The 22,633-nt window shown below is 48.4% G+C and overlaps 1 protein-coding gene across 1 annotated transcript in view; it reads left to right on the top strand.

Annotated features, from left to right (window-relative positions):
- The first annotated feature begins 13,801 nt into the window (after nt 1-13,801).
- The window catches only part of ALMS1 (ALMS1 centrosome and basal body associated protein), an 82,633-nt gene continuing 73,801 nt past the window's right edge, over nt 13,802-22,633 (top strand). Inside the window, exon 1 of the mRNA XM_073611137.1 lies at nt 13,802-13,923. Coding sequence (XP_073467238.1) covers nt 13,897-13,923 — 27 coding nt within the window. The 5' untranslated portion in view covers nt 13,802-13,896. The remainder of the gene's footprint in view (nt 13,924-22,633) is intronic.

Genomic DNA, 22,633 nt, shown 5'->3' with positions numbered 1-22,633 from the left:
AAGGAGAATTGTTGAGAGTAGTGCAGAATGCTGTGGCCAGGGAATGCAGCGTTTTCAGTTATGGACTGGCTGGTAACAGTAGTCCGCTTATTACTGTGTGCTAGGCCCTTGGGGAGAGGTACCGAGTATCATTGACCAGGTAAAACACCCTGGTAATACCTTCCAAGAGACTGTGTAGCTACCAAATTTTTTGAGCCGCTGTGGAGAGGTATTGTATGCCTCTGGCTTATTAATTTACTGAAGCCACACCATTCAGAGACTTTATTACAGTAACACAATACAGCCAGCAAGCCGGGGTTATTCAGAGTGATCCCTTCTTGCCCCACTGGAAGTGAAGCCACAGGAATCTAACAGTTTTGCAGTAGAGGATTTGTACAAGAAGAAGAGTGATACTCCTGCAGGAGTCAGTGCAGAGGAGGAAGAGGAGCAATAGTCTGCAGTGGAGATATGCAAGGGAAATAGACTGCGAAAGTTAGAAGTGCATCATTTTTCAGCTAAAGCTGCTAATCAATGTTCTACCGAAGTGATGACAATTTAATTAGTGCTATGGGCATCCCATATCTTCCTTTACCCCAACCAAGTTATATCCCGCAATAAACGCAACAAAACTACGAAAATAACTGCTCATTGTCACAGAGGTGATAGATGGGGGTCTGGCAGCAGGGTGATTTGGCCAATGTTAGTAACAAGTGGTAACCAACGGCTACATATGGAGGTCCCACCGAGATCCGCCTTCACGGTTAACCTGCTGGCCGTCGCCCCTAGCAACCGCTAAAAGCCGGGGGAGACATTGCCTGTTTTGCCAAGTTTGGGATATACTGAGGAAAAGGACCATCTGCTTGCCTTTAAAATTGACTTTGTTACATGCTGTTGCCCATAGCAACCAAAACCAAGCTTGCTGCCAAGTGTTGTAACCCATAGCTAACCGTCCAGGATCGGCGCTGCCTGCCCGCCCTCTGCACTCAGTTGTACTAATGGACACTCACAACAGCGATCAGCCCTGCAACTCAGTGACTGTAACCATGAGCTATCACCCGTGGTACCCACGGCGAGTGATCGCGCTCATTGGATTACAAATATGTCTGGCGCTTTGCATGGCGCAGGCATTACCCACTGTTTGCAAAATGTGAATGACTTTATTAATCCTGCCAAACACAGTGGAGAGTCGAGAGTGAGGTTGTGGATGTCTACTGTTGCCCTTAGTAACCTAGCCCGCAAGGGGGTGTCGTTGACGGGGTCTGCACGGTCAGTCCCTTATGGTACAGACATCGCAATCGAGAGACTTTCCTGTGTTAACGGCGATCGCTGCAAAAGTTGCCCGCCATCAGTTCTAGTGCTGTGACGCAGTTTCTTTAGTCTATAGTCCAAGTCTTTAAAGTGGAGTTCCACCCACCTTTACAACTCTTCAGCATCCCTCACTAAACTGTGTACTGTAAACGAATTGGATATTTTTTTATTTTTTTTTTCTCAGCACCTACTCTATATCTGCTGTATTCATTTTTCACTTCCTCCTCCCTGGCCGTGGCCCATCGCATCATTTCCTGTTTGCAATGCCTTCTGGGAAGGGGCGGCAACTTCCTCTGACACTGCCGTTGCTATAGAAACCTAACCTGAAACCTATTACACCGCTTGTGCTGCACTGATCATGTGCGAGATCTGCAAGGATGAGATCCAGGAAGAAATACAGTCTGGCTTCAGATGCCCACACTTAAGATGGCCACAGCCTGCTGTAAGTTTATAAAATAACAAACTACTGCTATAAACTAACAAAACAGACCTTAGTTTACAGACTAACTTTACTAGAATACATTAAGCTTGTGTATTATAGGGGTATTTTTATTTAAAAAGTATAATTTCGGCCGGAACACCACTATAAACTTGGACAGTGCCTGTAATTCAACAGCGCCTGCCACCAGGTGTCACTCTGGCGCACACTGAAAATGTATGCTTACAGTTCCTCGCGCGCTGAACCAACAAGTGAATGGGCGGAGGTACGCCCCAGCGGAGAGCTAACGAGTATCCAGCACGCTACGCACCAGACACGAGGCAGAGCAAAATTGCGGAAGGTGGTTGGAGGATGCCCGCTATGCAGTGGTCACCTGATGTGCAGGATCGGGGGCTGGTCGACACCGGCATCTGGTTGGAACTTACCGGAGGACTTGCCCTGGGGGTAGTTGTAGGAGTGGAGCGGTTGCGTATGTTGTGTCCCAGGTGCCACAAACCTACGGCTGGAGTCAACGCCTGGGCACTAACCCGCTTAGGACCAGTACAGCAAGAAAGCAAGTACTATTCCACCAGCCTGCTCAATGGACTGTGTGTGCCGCAGTTGCAGGTGACCCAGAAGGCCGGAGAGGGCCATGTGTCTAAAGCTGCTAATCAATGTTCTACCGAAGTGATGACAATTTAATAAGTGCTATGGGCATCCCATATCTTCCTTTACCCCAACCAAGTTGTATCCCGAAATGAACGCAACAAAACTACCCAAATGACTGCTCATTGTCTCAGAGGTGATAGATGGGGGTGATTTGGTGGTTGTTAGTAACTAGTGGTAACCAACGGCTACAAATAAAAAAAAATTTAGCGTGTTTTGCCTGGGGATCAGATATTCCGCGTCCTGTTTGCTGCACAAGCATCGCTCATCCAACGCCCGCTCACCTTCCTAGGAGATTGTCAGATATCAAGCGACGTTCGGTTGTCATGGCGATGCAGAAACTGCACAAACATTTATTTTAGTCCAGGAATATGGCTAAATTTAGCGCAGTGTGTTGTCAGGCTATTCAGCGCTCACAATCGTTGGGATTTGCACGTTTGCTGTAAATAACGCTGCCTGCATGGCAGAGGTGATCTGTGATGTTAGAAGCCGGCTTCACGGCGCCATCGCCCAAAAGCGTAACGGCGAACGTTTAATAATCGTGCGTAAAGTGAGATGGAGCTCCTCCGCCTCAGACGTTGTGACCTCACGGGTTGCTCATCGTGGTGAGCGACCCCCGAGATAGAGAGTGGTCAGCTGTGCGCACCGGATGGGGCATAGTACTTACGCCGCTGTGACCGCCTCCCCCGAACATTCGCATCATTTACTACAACCCATGTCACATGCCAATATGATCCTGGGCAATATGGGGACACTCTGTGTGGGGGGGTTACCATGCATCAAAGTAGACCTGCCAGGAGAGCGGGAGGGAGGGAGGGAGAGGAGAAGGAGGGGTTGTGCAGATGTGCAGCAAAGTGGACCAGGTGGGGGTGAGCTGCGTTTGATTAGGTTTTGTGCTGCCCTAGGCCTGACTAAACTCGTGCACCCCCTAGTTTAAATATGACCCACCCCTTCCTGTCAAGGCCACATCCCTTGCTGTTTAAGACCCGCCCTGAAATTTTCGAGTGGGGACACTAGTTCTGAGGGCCGGGGGGGGGGGGGGGGGGGTTGTGGATTCCTTTTAATTCACATAGATTTCCTCTCACTTCCTGTTTGGCTATGGGGCAGGAAGTTGGACATCAAAGAAAGTCTGGACAGCCGCACTCCAAAAATATTTGCCTTTATTCAATAAGGTGTCATCCAAAATACAGGTCAAAGCAAAATGGAACAAAGCTACAAGGAGTGCTTAGTCATAGCTTGGGGCAGGAAGTGAAGGAAAATCTTTGCAATGGGACAGGGATGGTATATAATTCTACTTTAAGCACAAATTTCTGATAATTTTATGGAGAGGACTAAGAAGATATAACCATGCCAATGGTGCAGCAGAAAACATATAGCACAGGGAGGAAGGTTTGTGGTCCAGGATGAGAGGACAGTCAAAATTAGAAGCAGTTGCGGAATGCCGGTCGCAGTGCGGCTGCTTTATGGGGGCACTAGACTGATTTGCCTCTCAGCCCAGTCTGCCCCATAAGACTGGCGCTACACTAACAGTCTAGCGCAAGCTGGCGGGGATTCTTTCCGTGCTGCCCCCCTGCAAAGTGCCGCCCTAGGCCTGGGACTTGTCGGCCTAGGCCAGGATACAACGTTGGTTTGATGGTGTATCCTGTACATATGCATGGGAATGTGTATATGTGTTACCCACCCCAGACCCCTGCACTATGTGCATCAGTCGTTCTCAACCTCAGTCCTCAAGTACCCAGAAAAAAAGTACCCCTTGAGGCGGTCAAATAACTTCGCAATCAACGGAATCGTATAGGCACTCTCAATCGTGAAACGATTGAGACCCCTATAATCGATACAAGGTCTCAGTTCACCACTCTTCCTCTTCACAAAGAAGAAACCAGCACCAGCAGGAGACGAGGATTTGCGGATGAAACCTCGAGAAAGTGCGTCTGCAACATACTCCTCCATGGTCTTATCCTCCAAGACCGACAAGGGGTAAACCCGGCCACGAGGGGGTATGGCACCAGGTTGAAGGTCAATTGCGCAATCATATGGCCGGTGTGGAGGCAAACTGCCGGCTTGACCTTTGACAAAGACATCACTAAAATCGCGGTACTCCTCTGGCAGGGAGGAGAGTGAAGAGGTGTACAGGACCTTGGCTACCTTCTGGAAGCATCTCTCACTGCATTGTGGCGACCAGGAGAGATTCTCAGCATGGAGCCAATCAAAAGAGGGGTTGTGCCTCTGTAACCAAGGATAACCAATAACCAGCGGAAACTTAGTTGAGTAAATAACTTGGAATTGGATTATCTCATGGTGAAGAGCCCCTACGGCTATGAACAATGGAACAGACTCATGAGTCACATGGGTAGGCTGTAGAGGTCTCCCGTCATGAGCCTCAATGGCAAGTGGAGTGTCACGCAGCTGCAGCGGAATTGAGTGCTTCGATACAAAGGCAGCATCAATGAACAGGCCTGCAGCCCCAGAGTCGATTAGAGCCTTTATCTCGATGGACAACTCAGCCTAAGAAAGGGTGACTGAAACCAGGGGCTTATCTTTCTGGACAACTGGGGACAAAACATCGCCACCTAAGGTCTATCCGTGACAGGACCTCAAGGTTCGGGCATTCCCTGGACGGGTAGGACAAGACTTTAAAAAGTGACCTGCATGGCCACAATAAAGGCACAATCTCTCCCTCCTCCTAAGGGTTCTCTCATCCGCAGAGAGACGCGTGAAACCCAAGTGCATGGGTTCATCTTCACAGACCCACTCAGTACCAGGAGGCATAGGAGGTGAGGGAGGCAAGGGTGGGACTGCAAAGCTCGGAGACAAACATACAGGAGGCTTCCTCAAGCACTCCTTAAAAGAGAGTCTGGAGTCAATGAGGATAGCAAATGTGATCAACTTCTCCAGCTCAGTGGGTATATCTTGGGCTGCTATCTCATCCTTGATGGTATCCGAGAGACAATGAGAAAAAGCAGCCACGAGGGCCTCATTGTTCCAAGCAACCTCTGCTGCCAGAGTACAGAATTCAATGGCATAGTCAGCAACAGTTCTCATACTCTGTTCAATGGACATGAGGCACTTGGCAGCAGAAGTGGAGCGTGCCGGAACATCAAATACCCTTTTAAACAAAGCCACAAACTCAGGGTAGCTCAAGACAACAGGTTTTTGCATCTCCCATAGAGGGTTTGCCCAGGCCAAGGCTCTCTCAGAAAGAAAAGATATCACAAAACCTACTTTGCTTCTGTCCATGAGAAATGCCTGGGGCAGCATCTCAAAGACTGGATCGCCTCCAAATCGCTGGGGAAGCGGAGCGGAACCAGACATACCTCTTATAGAGGTAATACTCGAGGCGGGTGCCTGCACAGAGGCTGGGGCAACAGCAAGGTCGGCCTGCAACCTAGGTTGTACCGGGGAGGCCACAGTGGGAGATTCCAGGTGAGCCGTGCGACTCAGGAGTGTTTGTAACGCCATGGCAAACTGATCCATGCGATGATCCAGTTCATCCAATCTGGAAAAAATATTACCAACAAATGGATTGACTGCATCTTCTGAATTCATGGCCTTCGCCTAATGTCAGAAACCATGAATCAGACTGAGAAGTACAGTTAAATCACACTTGTTTAATAATAAAAGTAAAAATAACAAACATAGTCAAAACATAGCCAAAGTTCAGTAACCAGAATGGATAGTCAGCCAAGCCAGAATTCAGGGATTAATGTAGTGGAACAGCAAGCAGGATCTGGAGCCAGAAGGGATGTCAGCAAAGCAAGTCTTGAACAGGATCGCAGGAGATAGTTTCTGTGATGTTGACCAAGGCGAAGGCAGAGATCCTCTGGACTGGACGGCTTAAGTAGGCAGGACTGACGAGCAGGATATCATTAACAGCTGAGTCACTGTGGAGAGATAGGAGCTGGCAATTAGCTGACAGCTGAGCGGCCAGCTTTGAGAAGGAAGGGCCGAGCCCAGTCCCGCATCTCGGTCCTCAGTCCAGATAATGCTGTGTCCCCGGATCACAGTGTCACCTTTATTTGAGTTAATGCGCATGAGCAGTAACTATATAAGAGATCCAGTATGGTGAATGGGGGCTTCTGTAATCCTTAAAAACAACTTTATGGTTCCAACACTACTGAGGAAACTCCTCCCAGGTCCAGCAGGTGAAACGCGTCAGTGGTGGCTGGATAAAGTTTCCTCAATAGTGCTGAATATATATACTTTTTTTATAAGCCTTATGGAATAGTGGTGTGCATCTTCATATGACTTGTTTTGGGAGGGGTGGATATCGGAGAGGGTGGGGGTGAGACACCTCAGAGGGGTGTGGCCTGTGAGGAGGCGGGCTGAAGCGCCATCTTACCCTGTTCTTCGCTACGGCTGATTTCTCTGGAGTGCAGCTTCTTATCTGTTTTGTGCTAGGACAAAGTGTTGTCACCCTATAACAGGAGGTGCCTTAACACAGATCCTGATGGCAGGGATCATCATAATCAAAATATGACTCATGAAATATCATTAATGTGTTAAAGCTTATATGAGATTTTACTGATTGGGTGACTTCTATACACAACTATGCAACCTGGAAAATGGCGTGGCATCCTGGATTGAGCATGACAGGCCCTATATAGTCTACCTGACAGTGCATCCCCCCCCATTCTTAATCACTACGACGCAATCACATCCCAGCCAGGGTGCGGTGAGGGAGGTTGTCACTAGAGCTGCGGGAAAGAGCCCAAGTGAGCTCTGCCTACCCTGCACAGTGTATGATGGTCTCTGCTACACTGTGTGGTACTTATCCTGCTTCCAAGCCAAATAGCCCCCCCCCCCCCCCCGCTGGCCCAATGGGACTCGGTACAGACAGGCTGGCCCCGATAGGAGAGCTGCCCAATCGTGGCCCCTGATCACCATGACGAGTGCCTTGGTTATAGTTTATAGTGACCTCAGGACACAGTAGTGTAGTGTGGGGGCAAGCATGTGTATATAAAGAGCGCAGCGCTGGATTTAAATAAACAGTGAAAGATATACAGTGAAAAATATTTTAACAGTGAAAAAATATTTTGTTATGTGCAAATAGAACTGTGCACATTAATCACTAAAATATTGTCCATGAATTAAACAAAACCAGAATATGAATAAACGTCCATGAGACATGTGAAAAAAACCACTCTGGATATCTGCCTTCCACCGCTGATAAAACCCGTCACCAGAAAGATTAAAGGCTTACCGGACGGCCTTTAAAAAAAGGCATGAATCAATCTCCGCTGTGGATGCTATCCCTTCTATGGATGGATACTGCTGTGAAGCACTAGATGGTTTTTCTCAAATCAGTCAGCCATGGAGGAGAGCTGATCCCAGTGGTATAGATATCCAAAAAGAAAGAAAGAGATGCTCCGATAGTGTAGTAAATTATTGGTTCCTTTATTAAAATGCCAGAAAGGCGTTCAGCAATACAAAAATCCTTGCAAGGAATGATAAAAACAACTCCGGTGGAAAATGAAAGTTCGCGCATGCGCAGTCCGTGCGTACGTGTCTACCCTACAACCATTTCGTCAGAAATGACATCATCTCATTTCTGACGAAACGGCCGTAGGGTAGACACGTACGCACGGACTGCGCATGCGCGAACTTTCATTTTCCACCGGAGTTGTTTTTATCATTCCTTGCAAGGATTTTTGTATTGCTGAACGCCTTTCTGGCATTTTAATAAAGGAACCAATAATTTACTACACTATCGGAGCATCTCTTTCTTTCTTTTTGGATATCTATACCACTGGGATCAGCTCTCCTCCATGGCTGACTGATTTGAGAAAAACCATCTAGTGCTTCACAGCAGTATCCATCCATAGAAGGGATAGCATCCACAGCGGAGATTGATTCATGCCTTTTTTTAAAGGCCGTCCGGTAAGCCTTTAATCTTTCTGGTGACGGGTTTTATCAGCGGTGGAAGGCAGATATCCAGAGTGGTTTTTTTCACATGTCTCATGGACGTTTATTCATATTCTGGTTTTGTTTAATTCATGGACAATATTTTAGTGATTAATGTGCACAGTTCTATTTGCACATAACAAAATATTTTTTCACTGTTAAAATATTTTTCACTGTATATCTTTCACTGTTTATTTAAATCCAGCGCTGCGCTCTTTATATACATTTTTAGTGGTGCCCCCTATCAGGGTTATAGCGTATAGCTGCAGGATACTTCTTCATAGGTTTATATTGTATATTTGTACACTTGAGCACAATATATTTTTTCATAGATTTTTATTTACAACAATTTACACCTAGCGCAAATTTTTTTCTTTTAGAATAATTTTTTGGGGGCAAGCATGTGCCTGGTGTAGTTCACCATTCTGGCCACAAGATGGCACCAGAGTTAGTAGCATATGATAGGAGATGTACCCGCGTGTAGTTTACCTTTCTGACCACAAGATGGCACCAGAGTTAATAGCATAAGATAGGGGATGTGCCCAGTGTAGTTTCCCTTTCTGGCCACAAAATGGAACCAGAATTAGTAGCATAAGATAGGGTATGTACCACATGCAGTTTCACGTTCTGGCCACAAGATGGTACCAGAGATAATAGCATATGCTAGGAGATGTACCCCATATAGATTTACTTTCTGACCACAAGATGGCACCAGAATTAATAGCATAAGATAGGGGATGTGCCCAGTGTAGTTTCCCTTTCTGGCCACAAGATGTCACCAGAGTTAAGAGCATAAGATAGGAGATGTACCACATGCAGTTTCCCTTTCTGGCCACAAAATGGCACCAGCGTTAATAGCATAAGATAGGGGATGTGCCCAGTGTAGTTTTCCTTTCTGGCCACAAGATGGCACCAGGATTAGTAACATAAGATAGGAGATGTACCACATGCAGTTTCACTTTCTGGCCACAAGATGGCACCAGAGTTAATAGCATAAGATAGGGGATGTGCCCAGTGTAGTTTCACTTTCTGGACACAAGATGGTACCAGAATTAATAGCATAAGATAGGGGATGTGCCCAGCGTAGTTTCCCTTTCTGGCCAGAAGATGGCACCAAGATTAGTAGCATATGATAGAAGATGTACCCCATGTAGTTTCCCTTTCTGACCACAAGATGGCACCAGAATTAATAGCATAAGATGGGGATGTGCCCAGTGTATTTTCCCTTTCTAGCCAAAAGATGGAACCAGAATTACTATCATATGATAGGAGATATGCCCCATGTAGATTCTGGCCTCAGAATAAAAGACAAAAACAGAACATCCCATAGATCAACTCACCAACCATTCTGCTGACCAACCCAATTAACCTGTCAAACAGTCAACTCATTAACTCTGGTGCCATGTTGTGACCAGAAAGGGACACTACACGGCGCACATCCCCTGTCTTATGCTACTAATTCTGGTGTCTGATAGGGGATGTACCACATGCAGTTTTACGTTCTAACCACAAGATGGCACCAGAGTTAATAGCATAAGATAGGGGATGTGCCCCGTGTAGTTTCCCTTTCTGGACACAAGATGGCACCAGAGTTAATAGGATAAGATATGGGATGTGCCCCGTGTAGTTTCTCTTTCTGGTCACAAGATGACTCAATAAATAAAATACTAGGATAGGTCCAGGAGCACTTGGATAGGCAGTGTAGGTGCCATAGGAACCACTAGAGGTCCCCATAGGTAGGATGCCAGCGATGGACAGGGGGCACCCTAACTATGGGGACCTCTAGTGGCTCCTATCTAGTGGTGTCTACACTGCCTGGCAATCCAAATGGTCCTGGACCTGCCCTGTTCTATTAAATAGATATACGGGAGTTTGCTTCTGCTTTAACTCTGGCGCCATCTTGTGGCCAGAAAGAGGAACTACACCACTCATATCTGTGCCCCCCTACCCTGCAGCATAATCAGGGCTGAGTTCCAGGACTTGGGACTGTCCCAACCAGTCCTATTTAGGCAGTTGGCACTCTCAGGACATCAGCGACAGCATGCGCTTTTTTCCAGCGGGTTTCCTTTAAGAAAATCACAATTGAATTAAACATAATGGGATGTGATGTATCATTTGTGTCACACATTTATTACAATAATGGAAATATTTGAAAAGCTTTTTTTTTTTTAAATCTGCTCTCCAGCAGACAATTCTTTGTGTTATTTAACAATCAGCGCAGGAGTGCGTTCTCCACCTCCTCGCCATTCAGCGCGGATGGGGGGGGGGGGGGAGGGGGGCAAATAATCAAATCTCTTTTTTAGAAGTGGCAGAGATCCGATAAATATTCATCGGCTCTAATTATTCCGACGAGAGACAAAGGCGCCTTACAGATGTAAATGGAGAGATTACACTACAAGTGAGTCACTTCGCGGGCCGCCGCTAAATCCGGAGATTTCAGGAATTATTTTTGTGGAATTACGCAGCCCAGACACTTGTGAAAACACGGAGGGGGGGGGATGGGGGGGTGTTTGGACAGGAAGACTTCATTCTCTGTCCAGTTGTTTTATACAATACGGAAGTGCCAGAGCGACCGCGTTGTCCTATTAGATAGAAAGTTATAAGGAGGTCGAAGGTTGGTGACGTGCTGATTATCGACTGTTGTCTGCAGCCTTGGAGGCTCACCCAGATCAGCTCCATAGGACATCTCTGGCCAGGATGACCGACGCGTTCTGAAGACTTAGGGCCATCTTTGCATCAAGGGACACCTCAATACCGGGCACTTTCCCCCATTCCTGCCCAGGACAATTTTCAGCTTTCGGCGCTGTCGCACTTTGAATGACAATTGCGCGGTCATGCAACGCTGTACCCAAACTACATTTTTTATCATTTTCTTCCCACAAATAGAGCTTTGCTTTGGTGGTATTTGATCACCTCTGGGGTTTTTAATTTTTGCTAAACAAACTAAAAATGACCAAACTTTTTGAAAAAAAAAAACCTGATGGGCACTGTAGGCTTGCCACCTGTCCGGGATTCACCCGGACAGTCCGGGTTTGGAATCATGTGTCCGGGTTTCAGTCTGCCTGAAACCCGGACACCCTATTCAGACCGGGCTGTGGCACCCCAAGTAACTGAGATCGTCACACAAAAATCTGTTGCCATTCAGGAGCTGCGGGCCGCTGTCTGGGGGCAAGTTTGGCATCAATGGGGCACTGGTGGGGGGCGGGGTGATGTCAGCAAGAGCGGTTTAGCCACATCCACTTTTTGCCGCAGCACGCTGCATTACTACTCTCCTTGGGGCACCCAAAGATGTCCCAGGTCTTTTATAATCCTACAGTCCATAGTATGAAAAAAAATGTGCCCTGTGCTGCTAAAGTGTTGGGGTTAGGCTTGAAGAAAAGGTGGCAACCCTCGGGCACTGATAGGTGGCACTGATGGGCACTGATAGATGGCACTGGATAGGCGGCACTGATGAGGGGCTACTGACAGGCATTACTGAGTGCCATCTGAAGGGCATTGACAGGCATTACTGATGGGGCACTGATTATCACATTTATGGGCACTGGCACATTTATGGGCACTGATTGGCACATTTATGGGCACTGACAGGCGCTTTTTATTGGGCACAGGCTAGCAGCTGACGGGCAGTGATTGGCAGCTGATGGGAGATCCCTCCCCCTCTGACAGGGAGAGCCACCGGTTGGCTCTCCCTGTCAGCATGAACCGAGGAAAGCCTTCATGCAATGATCAGCTGTGATTGGTCACAGCCCCCCCCCCCCCCCCCCCCCCCCCCCGTGGGCCGCTGTATTTACACTAATGAGTACAAATATGTGATGGCTTGGCGCCAAGGCCCACCCGCCAGGGGCTGCATACTTGCGTGTGACCGGCGGCAAGGGATTAAAGTAAGGCATAGTACATTTGGTGCAGGTTGGCGCGATTTCATCCCATTCAAAAGTGTAAGTTCCCACCTATTTAGAGGCTGGGTCTGGGTAGGACCAACTTAGAAAGTGGGCTTGGTTTGGGCATGCAACTGTCTTTTGCAGGGATTGGGGCTGTAAATGGGCAGCCCCTGCATATTTAGAGGGGCCTGGGGAGGACCAACCCATGTAATGGGTGTAATGGGTCGTTCCTACATTTTTTAGGTTGGGTCTGGGTGGGACCAACCCATAAAGTTGCATCATAGTGAGTGGTCGGCCCATATTTAGAGATGGGGCCTGGGGAGGACTAACTCATAAAGTGGGCATAATGGGTAGTCAATGCATATTTAGAGATGGGGGTCTGGGGAGGACCAACCCATAAAGTGGGTGTAATGGGTGGTTCCTACAAATTTAGAAGCTGGGTCTGGGTGTTACCAACCCTTAAAGTTGGCATAATGGGTGGATAGCCCATATTTAGAGATTGGGGTCTGGGGAGGGCCAACCAATAAAGTGGGTGTAATGGGTGGTTCCTACAAATTTAGAAGCTGGGTCTGGGTGTTACCAACCCTTAAAGTTGGCATAATGGGTGGATAGCCCATATTTAGAGACGGGGGTCTGGGGAGGGCCAACCCATAAAGTGGGTGTAATGGGTGGTTCCTACAAATTTAGAAGCTGGGTCTGGGTGGGACTAACCCTTAAAGTTGGCATAATGGGTGGTCAGCCCATATTTAGAGATGGAGCCTGGGGAGGACTCCACGAAGTGAGTATAATGGGTGGTCCCTAAATATTTAGAAGTTGGGTCTGGGTGGGACCAACCCATAAAGTTGGCATAATGGGTGGTCAGCTCATATTTAGAGATGGAGCCTGGGGAGGACTCCATAAAATGAGTGTAATGGGTGGTCCCTACATATTTAGAAGTTGGGTCTGGGTGGAACCAACCCTTAAAGTTGGCATAATGGGTGGTCAGTGCACATTTTGAGATGTAATCCTAAGGAGGACCCCATCAATTTGGTGTAATGGGTGGTCCCTACATATTTAGAAGCTGGGTCTGGGTGAGACCAACCCTTAAAGTTGGCATAGTGGGTGGTCAGTGCACATTTTGAGATGTGGGCCTGGGGAGGACCCCATGAAGTGGGTGTAATGGGTGGTCCCTACATATTTAGACAGGGTGGGGCCAACCAATAATGTCGAGTTAATGGGTGGCACCAGCATATTTAGAGGCTAATCCTTGGTGGGACCAGCCTGTAATTTCTTGTTCTATTGTCCATGTGCTTCTATAACAGCGACCACCAGGCAGTAAGGGTCTGGTTACAATGAGAAATGAGCATCTTTTTTCTCTAATACGCTAATACTGTTACTGTACTGGCCCTTTAAGCTGCTGCATCATATGCAACTGCTAGATGTAGTCTGTCATATGTATAATGTCAAGTGTCCAGCAGGGGCCGCTGTGTTGCACTTTCGGTACTAGTGGCTTGCCTTGGAAATCTCCGTAAAGTGTAACAGTCGTGCAATACTCATACTATCCAGCAGATGGCAGTCTCGGATCCCCGGAAAGATGAAAAAAAGGTTCATGCAGTTTCTCGGACTTCCAGCAGAGGGCGATCTCCTCCCTCCCTGGTTCCCGCTCGGACTCCGGGCCGCGTCCCTAGTAACAGGCGGCGGGAGAGGAGAGGAGGGAGCCGGGAGCACAGTGCGCAGGCGCCGGGGAAAGACCGAGCAGAGACGGAGATGGAGGAGGCGGAAGGAGGAGAGGAGGTGAGAGATATACAATGTAACAAAGTATATAGAGAGGGGATACAATGTGTCAGTGTGTATAGGGGGAGACAATGTATCAATAGTTTATTAATATGTATATATGGGGGTGTACAGTGTATAAATGTGTATATAGGGGGAGAGATACAATGTATTCATCTATAGGAGATATATATATATACACACACACACACACACACACACACACACTGCATCAATGTGTATATGGATTGAGGGGAGAGATACAATAAGGAAAATTACTGTGTGTAGAGATCAGTGTCTACTTCTCTGTATATAGTGAGCTCTGTATACAGGGTCTTCAGTGAGTCCTTCTACGAGGGTCTTCAGTGAGTCCTTCTACGAGGGTCTTCAGTGAGTCCTTCTACGAGGGTCTTCAGTGAGTCCTTCTACGAGGGTCTTCAGTGAGTCCTTCTACGAGGGTCTTCAGTGAGTCCTTCTACGAGGGTCTTCAGTGAGTCCTTCTACGAGGGTCTTCAGTGAGTCCTTCTACGAGGGTCTTCAGTGAGTCCTTCTACGAGGGTCTTCAGCGAGTCCTTCTACGAGGGTCTTCAGTGAGTCCTTCTACGAGGGTCTTCAGCGAGTCCTTCTACGAGGGTCTTCAGCGAGTCCTTCCAGGAGGGTCTTCAGTGAGTCCTTCCAGGAGGGTCTTCAGCGAGTCCTTCCAGGAGGGTCTTCAGCGAGTCCTTCCAGGAGGGTCTTCAGCGAGTCCTTTCAGGAGGGTCTTCAGCGAGTCCTTCCAGGAGGGTCTTCAGCGAGTCCTTCCAGGAGGGTCTTCAGCGAGTCCTTCCAGGAGGGTCTTCAGCGAGTCCTTCCAGGAGGGCCTTCAGCGAGTCCTTCCAGGAGGGCCTTCAGCGAGTCCTTCCAGGAGGGCCTTCAGCGAGTCCTTCCAGGAGGGTCTTCAGCGAGTCCTTCCAGGAGGGTCTTCAGCGAGTCCTTCCAGGGGGGTCTTCAGCGAGTCCTTCCAGGAGGGCCTTCCGCGAGTCCTTCCAGGAGGGCCTTCCGCGAGTCCTTCCAGGAGGGCCTTCCGCGAGTCCTTCCAGGAGGGCCTTCCGCGAGTCCTTCCAGGAGGGCCTTCCGCGAGTCCTTCCAGGAGGGCCTTCCGCGAGTCCTTCCAGGAGGGCCTTCCGCGAGTCCTTCCAGGAGGGCCTTCCGCGAGTCCTTCCAGGAGGGCCTTCCGCGAGTCCTTCCAGGAGGGCCTTCCGCGAGTCCTTCCAGGAGGGCCTTCCGCGAGGGTCTTCAGTGAGTGTCTTCTGCGAGTCCTTCTTCTACGAGGGTCTTCAGTGAGTGCCTTCCACGAGGGTCTTCAGTGAGTGCCTTCCACGAGGGTCTTCAGTGAGTGCCTTCCACGAGGGTCTTCAGTGAGTGCCTTCTATGAGGGGCATAACATAGGCAGGCTCATTTCTAATCAGGACTCATAAGAATGCAAACGTAATGAAAACATTATTAGTGCCGTGTGCAATACATAGGCAAAGCAGCCAAAACAGTTTTATACAGAATTTACTATTGCTTTTACAATGGCCTTCTACAGTATCTCACAAAAGTGAGTACACCCCTCACATGTTTGTAAATATTTTCTTCTATCTTTTCATGTGACAACACTGAAGAAATGACACTTTGCTACAATGTAAAGTAGTGAGTGTACAGCTTGTATAACAGTGTAAATTTGCTGTCCCCTCAAAATAACTCAACACACAGCCATTAATATCTAAACCACTAACAACATAAGTGAGTACACCCCTAAGTGAAAATGTCCAAATTGGGCCCAATTAGCCATTTTCCCTCCCCGGTGTCATGTGACTGGTTAGTTTTACAAGGTCTCAGGTGTGAATGAGGAGCAGGTGTGTTAAATTTGGTGTTATCGCTCTCACTCTCTCATACTGGTCACTGGAAGTTCAACATGGCACCTCATGACAAAGAACTCTCTGAGGATCTGAAAAAAGAATTGTAGCTCTACATAAAGATGGCCTAGGCTATAAGAAGATTGCCAAGACCCTGAAACTGAGCTGCAGCACGGTGGCCAAGACCATACAGCGGTTTAACAGGACAGGTTCCACTCAGAACAGGCCTCACCATGTTCGGCCAAAGAAGTTGAGTGCACGTGCTCAGCATTATATCCAGAGGTTGTCTTTGGGAAATAGATGTATGAGTGCTGCCAGCATTGCTGCAGACGTTGAAGGGGTGGGGGGTCAGCCTGTCAGTGCTTGGACCTAACGCCGCACATGGTCTGGGGGCTGCATGAGTGCTGCCAGCACTGGGGTGTTACAATTTATTGAAGGAAACCATGAATGCCAACATGTACTGTGACATACTGAAGCAGAGCATGATCCCCTCCCTTCAGAGACTGGGCCGCAGGGCAGTATTCCACCATGATAACGACCCCAAACACACCTCCAAGATGACCACTGTCTTGCTAAAGAAGCTGAGGGTAAAGGTGATGGACTGGCCAAGCATGTCTCCAGACCTAAACCCTATTGATCATCTGTGGGACATCCTCAAACAGAAGGTGGAGGAGCGCAAGGTCTCTAACATCCACCAGCTCTGTGATGTCATCATGGAGGAGTGGAAGAGGACTCCAGTGACAACCTGTGAAGCTCTGGTGAACTCCATGTCCAAGAGGGTTAAGGCAGTGCTGGAAAATAATGGTGGCCACACAAAATATTGACACTTTGGGCCCAAGCTGGACATTTTCACTTAGGGGTGTACTCACTTTTGTTGCCAGCAGTTTAGACATTAATGTCTGTGTGTTGAGTTATTTTGAGGGGACAGCAAATTTACACTGTTTTATACAGGCTGTACACTCATGACACAAAGTGTAATTTCTTGTCACATGAAAAGATAGAATAAAATATTTACAAAAATGTGAGGGGTGTACTTCACTTGAGTGAGATACTGTATGAGGGTCTTCTATAATCATCTTGGTGTTTCCTGTAGATGTGATATGATGTGTATGGCAGTGATAGGACAGTGTGTATGAGATCAGAGTACATTGCACCCTTCTGACAGTTTGGGGTGCACATGCTGTGACCTCATTGGGTGAGAGTATTAGTCATTGTATTGGCTGTGGCAGGGTGCAGGTCTGAGGAGTCATACATGCAGATGAACAGATCACTGTACACGGTGCATTATTTGTCCTCCGATGGCAGCTGCAGCCATTGCTGGTGGTGATTAGCACACAGGAGTGTTTTACCTTGTGTCTAATCTCCGGTTGTTTTTGTCTTCTGCCTGTAAATTAACCTGCAGGGATATCTGAACCGTGCTGTCCACAGGGGCCTCATCTGGGCCGGCCTCCTGTTCATGCCGTATCCCGGCGACCAGCCTCATTGTTCCCATTTCCAGGAAGCACAGAGATTTCTGGCTGAGATACGTGAACCCCTATCTTTTTAAAGGAAACCTGTCCTAAAGGAAGAAGTGGTTGCTGATTTTTTTTTTTTTTTATATTTTAGTTAATCTGGCTGTCATGCTGATCCAGTAGCTTCATTAAAGCAGAACTACAGCTTGACCTCCCCCACCCCTAATCTATTTGAAAACTAAAATAACAAAAACGTACATATGGTTTTTACCTGGAGTCTTTAGGAAGGCCCGGTAATGTCATGAGTCCTTCTTCTCCCTTTGTGGCAATGTCAGTCCTTCCTCTTCTTCTTCTGTGGCGGTGACAGTCCTTCCTCTTCTTCCCTTGTGGCAGTGACAGTCCTTCCTCTTCTTCCCTTGTGGCGGTGACAATCCTTCCTCTTCTTCCCTCTGTGGTGGTAACAGTCCTTCCTCTTCTTCCTCTGTGGCAGTGACAGTCCTTCCTCTTCTTCCTCTGTGGCGGTGACAGTCCTTCCTCTTCTTCCTCTGTGGCGGTGACAGTCCTTCCTCTTCTTCCCTTGTGGCAGTGACAGTCCTTCCTCTTCTTCCCTTGTGGCGGTGACAATCCTTCCTCTTCTTCCCTCTGTGGTGGTAACAGTCCTTCCTCTTCTTCCTCTGTGGCGGTGACAGTCCTTCCTCTTCTTCCCTTGTGGCAGTGACAGTCCTTCCTCTTCTTCCCTTGTGGCGGTGACAATCCTTCCTCTTCTTCCCTCTGTGGTGGTAACAGTCCTTCCTCTTCTTCCTCTGTGGCGGTGACAGTCCTTCCTCTTCTTCCTCTGTGCCGGTGACAGTCCTTCCTTTTCTTCCCCTGTGGCGGTGACGGTCCTTCCTCTTCTTCTCCCTCAGTGACGGTCCTTCCTCTTCTTCTCCCTCGGCGGCTGTCCTTCCTTTTCTCCCTCGGCGGCTGTCCTTCCTTTTCTCCCTCGGCGGCTGTCCTTCCTTTTCTCCCTCGGCGGCAGACCTTTCTCTTTTCCCTCGTTGGAGGTGGCAGTCCTTCTTTTTCTTCTTTGGAGTTGGTTACAGTCCTTCTTCCTCAGTGGTGGTTCTTCCTCTTGGAAGAGCTGCACTTGCAATGACATCTGAACGGTGCTCCAGGAGTACTGTGATCCCAGGCTGCTGTTCTACAAACAATACCCCATAATGACAACATGAAAAAAGTTTGTTTGGAACCTTTGCAAATTTATTTTATTAACGTCCTGCTGCGATTGCGCGCCGGTGGTACGCTCTGTGATCACTGAGTCCTTCAGACGCAGCTAATCACAAATCGGGGGTAAAGGGCCAATCAAATCACAGCAGCCCTTTACCATGTGATCAGCTGTGTCCAATGACAGCTGATCACGGATGTTAACATAAGCCAGTTATCGGCACTCCTTTCCTCATGCTGACAGTGTGAAGAGAGAAGGAGAGAGCCGATAACCAGCTTTTGTTAAAGGGACATCAACATTGATAATCGGGGGAAATGATTATCAGTGCAGTCCCAACAGTGCCCACCAGTGCTGCTGCCTATCAGTGCTCATCTGTGTTGCCTATTAGTGCTGCCTATCGGTGCCTCCTCATCAGTGTCGCCTATCAATGCCCATCAGTGGTCATCAGTGTAGCCTCATCAGCACACATCAGTGAAGGAGAAAAATAACCTATTTGCAAAATTTAATAGCAAATTATGAAAAATGTTTTTTTTTTTTTTTTTTTTTTACAAAATTTTTGGTAGTTTTTTGTTTTGTGTAGCAAAAAATAAAAAAAAAACCCAGTGGTGATTAAATACCACCAAAATAAAGCTTTACTTGTGTGAAAAAATAAATGATAAAAATGTCATATGGGTACAGTGTAGCATGACTGTGCAATTGTCATTTAAAGTGTGACAGTGCCGAAAGCTGAAAATTGGTCTGGGCAGGAAGGGGGTGACAGTGCCCGGTAAGCATGTGGTTAAAGTGGCTAGAGGTGCCTGTATATCCCCCTTTTTTTTTTTTTTGCCCTATTGAGTACTGCAGGAACCCCCCAGCACATGGGACTCCATTTCCAACGGGCAACTTTCAGCTCCAATTTGTGTCTTGGCCAATCCCACCTTAGCGGCCATCAGTGTTCCTCAATGCAAAGCTCTGAGAGCCAATATGCCTTTTGTGTGGACTGACCCCCCTCTAGTACCGGGTGAGCCCAGCGTACCCTCTAGTACCGGGTGAGCCCAGCGTACCCTCTAGTACCGGGTGAGCCCAGCGTACCCTCTAGTACCGGGTGAGCCCAGCGTACCCTCTAGTACCGGGTGAGCCCAGCGTACCCTCTAGTACCGGGTGAGCCCAGCGTACCCTCTAGTACCGGGTGAGCCCAGCGTACCCTCTAGTACCGGGTGAGCCCAGCGTACCCTCTAGTACCGGGTGAGCCCAGCGTACCCTCTAGTACCGGGTGAGCCCCAGCGTACCCTCTAGTACCGGGTGAGCCCCAGCGTACCCTCTAGCACCGGGTGAGCCCCAGCCTACCCTCTAGCACCGGGTGAGCCCCAGCCTACCCTCCAGTACCGGGTGAGCCCCAGCCTACCCTCCAGTACCGGGTGAGCCCCAGCCTACCCTCCAGTACCGGGTGAGCCCCAGCCTACCCTCCAGTACCGGGTGAGCCCCAGCCTACCCTCCAGTACCGGGTGAGCCCCAGCCTACCCTCCAGTACCGGGTGAGCCCCAGCCTACCCTCCAGTACCGGGTGAGCCCCAGCCTACCCTCCAGTACCGGGTGAGCCCCAGCCTACCCTCCAGTACCGGGTGAGCCCCAGCCTACCCTCCAGTACCGGGTGAGCCCCAGCCTACCCTCCAGTACCGGGTGAGCCCCAGCCTACCCTCCAGTACTGGGTGAGCCCCAGCCTACCCTCCAGTACCGGGTGAGCCCCAGCCTACCCTCCAGTACCGGGTGAGCCCCAGCCTACCCTCCAGTACCGGGTGAGCCCCAGCCTACCCTCCAGTACCGGGTGAGCCCCAGCCTACCCTCCAGTACCGGGTGAGCCCCAGCCTACCCTCCAGTACTCCAGCATTAGGTAACTGAGGCTTTTCTAATATCATTCCTTTTTTTTTCCCCAAGTTGACATCCGGTTTTCGAGTTTCCTACGCTTTCCCCATCTGTCATTCTCCAGCGATTGGATGCGTCCCTCGTCTACCTCAAAAACAAAATGTTTTAAAAAAAAAAACAAGTTATTAATGATTTGCTCTTTGACATTCTTGGCACGGCAGCGCTGCGCCTGCCTCTTGTGTTCTTCCCAATGACTCATTAGCAATATCTGATTAAAATGCTGAAAGACTCTTGGCAGCTGATGCTCTGTTTTCCTAACATAGAATGAGACGGTTATGTCATACAGAAAAAAAGAAAACAGCCCCCCGATTTTTCGCTCCTTACGCTAACGAGCGTCTAAGAATAGCCGCACAAAAGGCTAGATGATCCGATTCTGACACGGAGCGCGCTGATTGTAGGACACTTGACTGGAGAACACAAATAATAATAAAAAAAAAAAAAAGTGCGGCGATGGTTTTTTTAATTAAAATATATGTTTTGACGTCACCCGGGCTTTTGTCTTTGATTTTTGACATTTCCCTGTTATGTAATCCTAAAACAATTAGGCGCTCTGAATTGTGGCGGTCTCTTGTGTTCTAATCAATACGTCGGATCCGGTGAGAAGTACTTACCACCGACTTCCTTTTTTTTTTTTTTTATACAGATTAATGTAATCCGCTTGTTCAAAAACGACATGTTCTGCTTCAATGGTGTAATGCCCGCGGAGATGCCAGGCGTTTATGTGGGGTAATTCCTTAATAAATCTCACTTGTAAACTTTTCATAGTTTGTGTTTTTCTTTCATCGATAGATTAACCACTTATAATACTGGGGCACTTTCACCCCCTTCCTGCCCAGGCCATTTGTCAGCTTTCAGCGCTGTCGCACTTTGAAAGACAATTGCGCGGTCATGCTACACTGTACCCAAATTAATTTTTAATTACTTTCCTTACACAAATAGAGATTTCTTTTGGTGGTATTTAATCACTGCTGTTTTTTTTTTAATTCTTACTTAAAAAAGAACGAAAGTTTTGAAGAAAAATAAAATTTTTTTCCTTAGCTTCTGTCAGTAAATTTTGTAAATAAGTAATTTTTCTCCTTCATTGATGGGCACTGATGAGGAGACACTATTATGCCGCACTGATGGGCAGCACTGATGGGCACTCATTGGTGGCACTGGGCACTGATTGGTGTCACTGATGGGCACTGGTGTCACTGATGGGCACTGATTGGTGTCATTGATGGGCAGCACTGATGAGCAGGCACTGATTGGTGTCACTGATGGGCACTGATTGGTGTCACTGATGGGCGTCATTGATGGGCAGCACTGATGAGCAGGCATTCATTGGTGTCACTGATGGGCACTGATTGGTGTCACTGATGGGCACTGATTGGTGTCACTGATGGGCACTGATTGGTGTCACTGATGGGCACTGATTGGTGTCACTGATGGGCACTGATTGGTGTCACTGATGGGCACTGATTGGTGTCACTGATGGGCACTGATTGGTGTCACTGATGGGCGTCATTGATGGGCAGCACTGATGGGCGTCATTGATGGGCAGCACTGATGGGCGTCATTGATGGGCAGCACTGATGGGCGTCATTGATGGGCAGCACTGATGGGCGTCATTGATGGGCAGCACTGATGGGCGTCATTGATGGGCAGCACTGATGGGCGTCATTGATGGGCAGCACTGATGGGCGTCATTGATGGGCAGCACTGATTGGTGTCACTGATGGGCACTGATTGGTGTCACTGATGGGCACTGATTGGTGTCACTGATGGGCACTGATTGGTGTCACTGATGGGCACTGATTGGTGTCACTGATGGGCACTGATTGGTGTCACTGATGGGCACTGATTGGTGTCACTGGGGGGCACTGATTGGTGTTACTGATGGGCACTGATTGGTGGCACTGGGGGGCTTTACTGTAATCAGGGTAATTGAGGCGATGAGAGCCGATCACCGGCACTTCCGCATTTAAATGTGACCAGTTGCGATTGGACACAGACGATCACATAGTTAAAGAGCTGCACGATCAGCTCTTTGCAGAGATCGGGGTCATGCCGTGTCCTAGCAACATGGCGTCAATGCCCTTTTTGGTTGCCGTCTTATGACATCCACCCAGAACGAGATCCGCACCGTCCCTCTGTCATTTGACGGTGGGCGGGAAGTGGTTGTACAGGCTGAAAGTGTATGAAGGTAAAAATACTTCCATGTGCTGCCCCCCCTAATTCTCACCTGAGCCCTATCTCGATCCATCGATGTGCATGGAAGCCTCAGTTGTCCTGGGTCTGTCTCTCCTCATTGGCTGA

The sequence above is a fragment of the Aquarana catesbeiana genome, linkage group LG01 (genome assembly GCF_042186555.1).
Source record: "Aquarana catesbeiana isolate 2022-GZ linkage group LG01, ASM4218655v1, whole genome shotgun sequence".
Taxonomy (NCBI): domain Eukaryota; kingdom Metazoa; phylum Chordata; class Amphibia; order Anura; family Ranidae; genus Aquarana; species Aquarana catesbeiana.
Note: the sequence above shows the minus strand (reverse complement) of the source record. Positions and strands in the feature narration are given on the sequence as shown.